The following is a 10,919-nucleotide window of genomic DNA, read 5'->3' as shown; positions in this document are numbered from 1 at the left end:
CCCGCGACCTGAGACTCGAACCACATTATCTTCGCTTCAGGAAGCGGCTCAAAACCCACCTTTTCCCCTCATGAATCATGCTTGTCCGTAACCCCGATCTTCTGTTCCCCCTTCCCCTCCATCCCCTCCCCCCTTCCCCCCTTGTCCCACTGACCTGAAGAGATAGGATCTTTTTAGCGCTGGGATACCTCCGGGTGACTACGCGCTCTATAAAAATAAATAATAAATAATAATAATAACATGTGCCGGGCTCAGGGTGGGTGGCGGCTGCATTTTGTTGTACTCAGTTATGGGGATATAGTTCAATGATGCCCCACTGTCCAATACAAACTTGGTTGCATGTGTTCCCACACATATGTCCAATCTGTCATATTTCTGCAATTGGTCTGGATCAGCTACCATATTGACATATTCATCAGTGTACAGCTATGCTGAAGATGCTGACCTGGATTCTCTGGATGGAGATCGTCTCATCCATTGTGACTTGCGAGACTCTCTGCTAGAGTGTGAGGAGGCAGAGGATGACTCTGGCCGACCTTGAACTGCCTTTGCATGATGTCGCTTTGTGACGGGGTGAGAGGATCTCGTTGTCTCTTTCGTTCTGTCTTTACGATACTCCCCACAAACAATCTCAAAGTGATTTTCTCTTCCGCACTTACGGCACTGCTGCCCAAGCGCCGGGCACGCATCTGTGTGTGGAAAATCATATCCGCACCGGTAGCACCTCAGGGTCCGGTCTCAGACTCATGGTGTCTGCGTCCAGCATAGCGTTGGGGGGAAGAAGTTCTGGAAGTCCGCCGTCGATCCCGCGAGTATTTGCGAGTGGTACTGCTTTGAAGACGGTAGGCTTGCTCCCTCCTCTCAACACGTCCTGCCTCCATTTTTTTGGCATGCTCCTCTGCTTGATCATATACCCGGGTCATCTCTTCAATTTCGTCTAGGTTGTGACTCTTCCGTAAGAGCCGCCTTCTGAGGGTCTCTGATTGACATCCTTCAATGATTCGCAACCTAATAGCATCCTCCATAGAAAAATTATCAAATTCACAATAACAAGACAGTCGTCGAAGTCTTGTTATAAATGTACTCATTAGTTCTTCTCTTTCTTGACAAGCTAAGTTAAATGTCTACCTTCCATAATCTATGTTTCTCTTGTGTAAGAATTTCTTATTTAAGGCATCTCGCACCATGGCATATGATCCTGTTTCCGCAGTCGTCAGTTCCTTGATTAATTTACCAACTTATTTTCCAACCAAATTGCGCAGCACAATTAATTTTTCATCTTCATCAGTGACTTTGGATCCCTTCAGAAAATCTTCAAAGTCCTCGAACCACTCTTGCCACCTGAGGCCCATGCCACCTCCAGCTACCAGGGCCAGAGGTTCTGGGGCGTGCAAATATGTAACACCTGCTGCATTTGGCGTGGTCGCCGATGGACCTGCGACATTTCGCTGAGGTGACGTCGTCATTTTTATTTAGTTCTAAAGCTACTTTGTCTTTGCTCGTGTTTGTTTTTCTTGGTTCACCTCTTGTGTTTGTATGTGCTTGTTCGTCTTTCTCATTCTGCTTCTTGCACTTGCTTGTGCTTGTTTACTTGTCTAGCCTCTTGTATTGGCTTGTGCTTATTTATTGTGAGCTCTTGCCCTTGCTTGATAGCAAAACTGGAGGTTGCCTGACTTCAAAATGGCCGCTCCTTGGCCTCAACAGGGGATTGGTGGGAACAGCTTGACCTCAAAATGGCCGCCGCACTTGAAATCTCGTTTCTCGCGAGATTTGGTTCCTTCACCGGACATTCAATCACCGGCAGCTTCAGACACTCACCGGTCGGGCAAGGTCAATGCAGGATGCTGGGGCCTCCGTTCTCCGCGATCGCCGCTCAATCAGGATGTCTTCTCAGCAGGTAGGACCGGGGTGGGCTCCCGACGTCGCTACCACATCTCCACTTCCTCAAGCATCTGGCGTAGCTACATTTAGCACGCGAACACCGACGGCACTGTGTTCGACACAGCCTCCAGGCACAGAGCTTCACACTAGCTCAGAGCTCCACACAGCTTTCCCAGCTGCGGAGTTTTTTTTTAGACCGTGAGGGACTTCCGGAGGCTCAATTTCCACCATGGGCTTCTTTGGGGCGCCGTAGTCACTGCAGTGACCATTTGCTCGCACCTCCAGGGACAGGGTCAACAGCTTCACAGGATCAACGCCAGGTGCACAGTGCGCTCGATCCCACCTTTGTCGCCAGTTGTAGCGTCGTGCTCCACAATAACGACGCTGCAATAAATTATATTTCATGTGCTCTTTATTCTGCATCCATGCTGTTCCCTGTGCCTACTCTAACTGCCCCTGTCCTGTCCATGCTCCTCATCTTCCTGTAACTCCCCTAACTCCACCCACAAAACTAGACTGCATATACATCATTACATCCATTACTTCAACATATTGCTGGCCTAGCCATTAGCTGAGCTACCCGAGTCATGCCTTAGCATAGATTGTTGTTTATTTGTTTCATTCTTGAACTTGCTTTCACTGTTTAATTGATTGTTGGAAAAGAAACTCTGTTCACAGAAACTATTTAAGTCAGGCATGAGGTATTTGTGCCTCGAGCCAAATCATTTCCAGGGTGTATAGTGAATGAAAAGTAATGGAAATGTTACTTAAGAGACAGTCTTTCATTCAAAATGTGGGCCACTACAAAATCCGAAAAAACTCTAAATGCAACTGCTTACATACCCATATTCATGCAAATGATGACGGGGTGTAGTTCGTCTCAATGCCTCGGTGCTTTGCATGAGGATCCCAGACTGCTGGACTTCGCAGCCTTTTGCAGCAAATGGAAGACTGAAAAAATGATTTCCTGATTTATGCCGGATTTGCACCAGCCATGCAGAATGTTTCACTGGAAACCTGCTATACAAGTGAGGAAGCTGACATTTTTAATGTAAATTAACCACGTGACAATGTAGAAATGTGTCCTAAAGTTGACGTAGGAAATGCGTATCAATACACAGGTTAGAGAAAATGTGCTTTTATTAAACGTGAAAAAAGAGAAAAATGCCGCGTATGTCTGCAGAAAGCTCCCATTTCTGTCCTCCCTTCACTGCTAGATCTCAATGGGGTCATACATGACATGGGTCATCTCAGCATCCAGTGCTGTTAGGATATTTCCACTTGTAGCATTTAATATATCAGAGAGTGCCACCATAGGCCCAACAGATAGCAGTCCCCTGAGGCATATCACCCACTGATACGCATCACTCATTGTTGCCATAAAATACATCACTACTTGTTCCCTAGAGGCACATCACAAAGTACTCCCCTTAGAAGCATCACATAATGCTTCCTTGAATGAGTCTCAAATGCTTCCCTGGAGTACATCACACTCTGATCACCTTCTAAGCTTTGCTTTTTCCTTTTGATGCACGTCATACTGTGCCCTGCAGACGTGCATCACCATGTGCCCCTGCTGCACATTGTTACATCTTAATGTTGGCCTGTGTGCATTGATACCTGTGAGTTTGCTGTTTTTTGGGAGAATGCCGATCTGCAGGCATGCTGAGATGTGCGTATGTATGCTTGTGAACCCGTATTGTGAGCTCTGGGCACGTACCCTGAGCGTGCAGAATCACATGCATGTACATGTCCACCTGAATATGAGTGTGCTTCAGTATCAGAGCTTTTTTGCCTTGCTTGAGAATTTGTATATTTGCTGGTAGGTGTACGTTTGGCTGAGCGTGTTCAGTGGTTTTGCTTATTCTCCGCTTCCCGAACTTATTTCAGTCCATGTTGTTTGTTAGCTCTGTTTTCTTGTTTCTGTGAGTCACACTTCCCCTTTGCCGTCTTAAGTTACACTGCTATCTTTATACTTTATATTTCATATCTAAACATGGTCGTGTATTACTTTATTTTTTGGCATCCTTCTGCATTAAAGTGTGATTGTCAGGACCCATTAGCACTGCTGGGCTGGCAACCGCTTTGTTTTCGTCTCCCTTGAATGTTGTCATTGGTTACTTCTTATAGCTGCTTATTACATAATCTGGTGCGCTAGTCTCTACGTCCAGGCAGTGGGTCTTAGGTAGACAGGAACTTTGGCACCCATTGCTTGGGCGCACAACTTAATAAGTGCTGGTGGTCACTGTTTATACGTCATGGGCACAAGTGCTCATTTTTGTTTAGGTCATTAGCAGTGCTTACTTTGTAAAAACAATAAGTGCTAGGGCCCAAGATATTCCTAATGAGACTACTGCTGCGTGCACCACTTAAGGTTCCTGCCAGCGCTGCCAAATACCAGTATCAACAACATCTACTTGCCATTACAGTCCCACAAAGTTTAGGATTTGATTTGAATTGTACTAGCTTATCCAAAGCAATAAGAATGGCCTGAGCACCCTGCTATTAATATTTTTTATTGTGCATTTAATTATTCAAGACTTTGCTCATGTGCTTCTGTTAAAACTACATCGACAGCGCCCCCATGTGGTGGACTTCCTTAAATATGTGCTGGGGTTTCAAAATTAGGACCAGTGCCGGGCAACGGAAAACACCTGCACAAATAAAGCACTGGCAAGGAAAGGCAGAAAAGGCAAAGAGGGAAAAAAAAGGAAGGGAAACATTGGCAAATGGGGAAACAGGGATGAATCATAAACTGCAAGAGAGAAATAAGTAGACAGGGAGAGTGAGTAGGAGAAGAAAGAGCTTTGATGTGGAATCCAGACAAGGAATCAGCACCATCATTTGGCAATACTTGCTGCGGGCTCTTACGAAAAATCTTTGGACCACTACAATATGTATTTACAGGTAAAGCACTGCGTGGGTGTGACTTGTTCAAGTTTAATATGTTTTGAGTGTTTATCCCCACATTCCTTAATGCATTCATACGGTGTGCTACATCATTACACCTCGCATGCTACCTTGATCAGCTCTTTGCTTTAGGGTCTAACTTTGCTTGCTAACCGTGGGGTAGCTCTACCCATGAATTTGACCTTTATGAAGTCCAACTTTGGAGGTGTCTGGAAATGAGCACAAGCTTTTTCCCCTTGCAGCGCTATCAGAATATAACACTTCCAACTGATCCTGAAAATGGAGCACTCACTCTTTAGGATAGATGTTATATTGGTACTTTGTGTTCAGTGGTATTCGTTTCAAATGTTCTTCCTAACCATTTTCAGCAGGGTGGCATCACCTCAAAAACGTAAACTGTCGCATGCATGCCCTTTCCTCCCAATTCACAATCTCTACTGGATGAAATGTGAATCATATAGTACATTACCCGCCCGAAGTTTCCTGTCCAGTCACTCTGGCATGAGTTACCTTCTGTCAGCCTCACCCCAGTGTAGCTCTGGAACTCCTCTTCCACTTTGTGACTGCTAGGCTTGATTTCTTTATTTCTTCAGTGCCCCTACACCAACATGGTTCCTAGTTTCTGGATTACCACCCCCTCACCATTGACCCAGTTTTGCTTTTCCATTTATATTTCAGCACAGATCCCATTATCTGCTTTCTCAATCCCCTGTTGCCCTTCCACGCCCACCACTTACCAACTGACTATCCTCCGTACTGACCTCTGGTGTATTTCTGGTATCAGTCTGAATGAATCCAATTGGCTGCCGCCTAAGTCAATCTGACAAAACATTCTTGTTTCTCTGGATGCCACCTTCAACGTGTTTTACTTTTATGAACTTGGTCGGTATGTGGAAGCGGTTACCAAAGGCTATAAATTATTTAGGGGGTTCTGATTATGATTTTGGCTGTATGGGAGTGGGGCAGCACGTCACCACCATGCTCCGAAACCGCCAAACTCCTCAACCCCTCAATTTACAAGTTGTAATCCAGGCAGGTGGTCCTGTGGCGGTTGGCCCACGGGACTGCCTTTCAGAAGTTCATAGAAGAGCATTTGAAAGTCCTTGCCTTGCTGGGACAGGGGCTGCATGCACACAGGGGAGCACACCATGTCCCCCCCTCCCCCCCCCCCCTGCATGCATCTCCAGGCCTTGAGGCAACAGAGTTTCCTCACTGCCATAAAGGCTCACCACCATGCAAAGCATGGCAGTTAATAAACGTGTAATATGCTTGGCGGTGCCGCAGGGGCACCATCGGCATATCGCGAGCCTCTGACTAACGCGCCACTGCCAGGGGTCGTGGATCCCTGGCGTTTGCTGTGGTCCAAATGGCGATCTGACAGCCGCAATCGTAATACGGCAGTCGGACCACTGGTGCGACAGTTGTTGCCCTGCCGCCGTGGGTTTCGCCAAACTCATGATCAGGCCCCTTGAGCCACTTGATCTTAATAGTAATGTATAAAAGGACCTATGAATCTGTGAAATGCAAATGAAATGGGAGGAAATTAAGACGTCTGGTGAGCCAGCAGTGCTCGCCGACCTATCAAAGTCTGGCTTATTGAATAAAGGCTATTATTTCTCTTTTCTTCACAGTTGAGCTAGTGAAATGAGCTTTACTCTTTCCCAGGAATCGATCCTTGGGTTGAGGGGGCAGGGGCAGGGGCGAGGCAGCCAGGGAAATAATGGAGGTGGCCTTTCAAATATGGCACGAGTGCCTGAGAGTAGGTCCAGGAAGACTAATTCATCCCATATATTGATTATATCCACGTAATATAAATCCCTGATGTAGTCAACTGGATGCAAAGTCAATATAATGTCACAAAATTCACAAGGAGGAAGCGTGGTCATTCAGAGATTAAGGGCCACACACAGCCATAGCTAAATTTGGAGATAAGTTGACACACGTCAGAAGCTATTCTTGGGTACTAATTGGACAGTAATTTTCTTTGACAAACAGATCATTTTTAAAACTGCTGTGCAAAGAGAATGTCACCACGCCTCAGTGGACTGACTACATATGTAATTTGATTGCAGGATGAAACCAAAAAGGCTCATTTGGATTATTACTACTAAGTAAACTCTTTTGGAGCCAAGTATTTGAAGAACAGAATGAATTATAATATGGGACCTGTTTTTCTCTTCAATAAGGTCTTCGTCATGACATCAGAAAACAAAATATAGCATCTTATGTATTTTGTTTAATATTCAGATATTTAGATTTTGTATACATTTTTCTGTGCTTTTAATAAATTGAGGAATTAATTTACAAGAAACCCATTTTACTGTTACGTGGAGCAGCAGCAATAATATAGAAAGGCATTGGGGTGTCAATTAAAAAAAAGCAACGTCAAAGTAGAATCTGATAAATATTTTTTTTAATAAAAAGTACAAAAATAAATATTAACTTTGAATGTCTCTTTAGGCAGTTCACATGGGTAAAATGCTGGCCAGGCAGAGCTCGCTTCTTCCTAAGACACAGTCTCGTTTCAGACTCGACGACTTGTTGACTGCCTTGATTTTTATGGACCGGCTGCACAGGTCCTCCTCTCGGATCCCTTCAAAGAAAAAGTCCTCATTAAAGATGGGGTTGCGGCTCATGCGGATGATGGTGCTACGCTGTTTCTGCGCTTTCCCCGGCAGTAGGGAGAGGCTGACACAGCAGTTGATGCTCTTGGGCTCGGTGGAGGTCTCGTATAGCCCCTCTGCGCTGATCAGCCTGACCTGAAGTCTCTCATTCTCAGGGCAGTACTCAGCAGACAGCCTCAACACACCACGCCTATCCAGGAACACAACATTTTCCCTGACAAATCTCTCTTTGCGGTACATGAAGTCCAGAGGCAGCGGCGAGAAGCTGCAGACCAGTGAGGGCAGGGGCTCCATGAGTCCCTCCGAAGCCCTCCTGGGGACACTGGGGCTGCTGTCTGTGGAGCTGCCCTCATCTGTGGAGACAGAGTTGTTCCTGGTCAGACTGGCTCTGCTGTTCGCCTTGAAAGCCTTGCAGAAGAGACGCTCTTGGCTGAGGCTGAAAGCTTTGAGCAAGGAGTTTGATCGGGGAATAGACCTGTTGAGCATTGGGGAGCTGAAAGGAGAGGAATCGGAGGAAGACGCAGTGTCGCTATCCCACATGCAGGATCTACGCACACACATGTCCTGGGGAGGCAGCCTGGTGGTCATGGAAGAGACATGGAGGGTGGGGGAAGATGCCCCCTTGCAGTAAGTGCTTGCTCTGGATCTCGGGAGCAGACCGGGCAACGCTAGTGATCCCGAGGGGTCATTGTGGAAGATGGATTCCTTCCTCCGAGTGTTGGGGCTTTCCAGTAGCGTGCAGAAGCCATAGGAGGTGTGGGCTTTGGGCAGATGGGGAAGCGACAGGGCAGCCTGGGACTGAGGGTCAGCGTTGGTCCTTTCATCATCACTGCAACTCACATCACAGGGGATGTCGTCAGCACTCTCGATCTGGATAATGTGCTTCTGCTGTGTGAAGGGCAGGGCCTTAGCAGCCTTCTGACCTCCTCCTGCCTTCGGGGCTGATGCCCTGATGTTGGGAGTGGACCTGTGATGGCAGGGAGCCTCTGGCTTCTTCAGCTGGGAGGTAAGTTGAGGAGGGATGCAGAACTCGGGGATCCTATCTGGGGTGAGGACGTAGGGCAGCGTTCCTTTGCTCTGTGTGTCAGAAGAAAGTCTATATGTTCCCAGCATGATGCCCTCAGCCCCTAGGCCAGGGAAGGAGAGGGTGTTGCTGCTGCTCTCCAGCGTCACCCGCATCTTGTCCAGGACCCACATGATTACAGCGCATGAAATTCCTCCTCCAGCAAGCCTACAAAAGGCAGCAAGGACTCCAGCCGGAGCAAGCCCTCCACAGTGACCTGCAAGAAAGAAGGGAACAGCAATAAGCATGATGGAAAACCTGCTGCAAGTCTTCAACACATGACATTTGCAAGATGTAACATGCTCGAGCGTCCCCCGAGAGGCAAAGAGACACAACTGGCCACAATTTCAGCTTCCACATGTGTGCGCTCATGCATGTAGATGTGCTCTGTATCAAGGGCACATGAGTTATAAAGGCTGTTAGCATGCCGCGCATATCCATGTCCGTTAACCAACTATGGCTCCCAAGCAGTCGCTGTGCTGATGGATTATCAGAAGCCTTTTATATCTTTACCCTTTAAGAGCAGGCTGTAAATAACTGCACACCCAACCCACCCCACAAAGCTATTCATGAAGCATATTGCAAGTACTTTGGTAAAATTCTTAATCTCAGCATGGAGCATACAACCTACGCAGAACTCCGCGATCTAGCTACAATCCCACGTGTGACTCGGGTACTTTAAAATTAACCTAGATTTGTGATTTGCATCATAGTCAAAAGACCCTCTGCTCCTAGAAACAGGTTTCATAGCACTCGCATGGTCTTACTTAGGTGAGAAACAACAGTTATTGACCCATACGAAGCTTTCTCTACTGTACTAATGTGTGCTGGACACCTATATTTATTATGTTATTCTTTGCCTTTAAAATTCTGTTTCTTAACAGCATTTGGAATGAGTAGGCTGGTGGAAAGTCCCGAAGTATGCAGAACACCCCACTGACTCTTGAGTGGAAAACATCTTCTTTCATTAATTTATGGTAAACATTCCCAGTTCGTGCAAATATATCAAACATGCAGCTTTAATGCATATGCAATCGGGACAACTGCAGCAGACGTGCAGTGATTGCACTCGAGCTGCGGCAGTGATGCGCTGGTGGTGGGGTCTAGTGACTGCCGTGGGGTTGGTGTGCACTGGAGTTTGCGTGCAGTGATAACCCCAGTGCTCCGATGCTGCTCAGATGAATGCGTTGTGTCTGTGGTGATGGTGTGAAGTAATGGCTGTAGTGCTAGTCCGCAGTAATGACACTGGTAAGTCTTGATAACTCTTGATAGCGCAGTAAAATAGCAAACACCGATGACCCTAGGACTACAGTTGTTCAAGCGATATTGATCTTGGAGCGCATAAGCAATGGACTATGGATGAGTGCAAAGTCCAGGCTGGTGCCTGTGTGCTCTGTAGAGAATGACGGAGTTTGTTTGGTGAACAGTGTGTGTGCATTCATGGCACATATGCAACGTTGCCACGCAATCCAATTCTTACCTCAATATGCTACGGGGTCTCCGGCGCCACTTGGTTTTCTTTAGTCTTGGCTCTGCTCAGGTTGGGTAAAGATGAGCGCTTCTGCACTTAAAAGCGGTCCTTGGCGCTCCGACTTCACCACCGCCACCTTCTCTTCAGAACCTAAGCCCTGGACAGCGCACGCCGCTCTTATGAAGCAGACAGCCGAGTCAATTGTCCAATCCGAAGCTCGCTGCCTCCAGGCCACGCCCTCCATCAATTCTGATGAGCCAGCGGAAAGCAATGAGGCTGCGAGTCGGCATTGCGTAAACTGTGCTTCCCCGCCCCTCTCCACCTGTCTGCGTTAGAGTTGAGGACGCTGTAGAGGCGTAGGCGGGGGGCGCAGGCGGGGAAGCTCGGTAGGCGCGTGAGAACTAACCCTAAGATGCCGTGGAGCAACACCTTAGGGAACACCACAGGGAATGCACGAAGATAAGAAGGAAGAACAAACCAGTTGACCGAGATGCGTTCAAAGGTATAGACCACAGCTTTCCAAACCTTTCATGTTGGTGACACATCCTTTTGTGAAAAAAATTTCAGGGACACGGTAACACGAGGAAGCGCAGCGAGCGAACCTGAACCACCTATGGTGGGTTCGGGCCCCACACCCCTCACACATCACACAAACACACACACACCCCACCCACACACAACCCCACGCACACCCCACCCCACTGACACACCACCCCACACACACATCTCCCACACACACACATAATCCCCCCCCACACACTCACATAACCCCCCACACACTCAACCCCACACACTACCACACACTACCACACACACCCCACACACTACCACACACACCCCACACCCCCCACACACATCCCACACACACCACACACACACCCCACACACAGAGACTTGAGGGGCACTGTTAAAGGGTAACAGTGAGGGAAACAGTGGCGTAGGGGACCTTTCCCTCCATCTGTCTCCCTCC

At 47.5% G+C, this 10,919-nt stretch overlaps 1 protein-coding gene across 1 annotated transcript; it reads right to left on the bottom strand.

Moving 5' to 3' along the window:
- Window positions 1-7,189: 7,189 nt before the first annotated feature.
- LOC147730925 (C2 calcium-dependent domain-containing protein 4C-like) lies at window positions 7,190-10,101 on the bottom strand. The gene is made up of 2 exons (XM_086958652.1): window positions 9,959-10,101; window positions 7,190-8,695 (listed from the first exon to the last, which is right to left on the bottom strand). The coding sequence occupies exon 2, from the start codon at window positions 8,610-8,612 to the stop codon at window positions 7,257-7,259; it is 1,356 nt and encodes a 451-aa protein (XP_086814778.1). The 5' UTR covers window positions 8,613-8,695; window positions 9,959-10,101; the 3' UTR covers window positions 7,190-7,256.
- Between the last annotated feature and the right edge of the window lie 818 nt (window positions 10,102-10,919).

The sequence above is a fragment of the Lissotriton vulgaris genome, chromosome 2_1 (assembly GCF_964263255.1).
Source record: "Lissotriton vulgaris chromosome 2_1, aLisVul1.2, whole genome shotgun sequence".
NCBI classification, from domain to species: Eukaryota; Metazoa; Chordata; class Amphibia; order Caudata; family Salamandridae; genus Lissotriton; species Lissotriton vulgaris.
The sequence above is the reverse complement of the archived record's forward strand: the minus strand, read 5'-3'. Positions and strand labels throughout refer to the sequence as shown.

Bases quoted from the DNA above. Each gene is read 5' to 3' on its own strand.
- LOC147730925 (XM_086958652.1), bottom strand. From the start codon at position 8,612: ATGTGGGTCCTGGACAAGATGCGGGTGACGCTGGAGAGCAGCAGCAAC.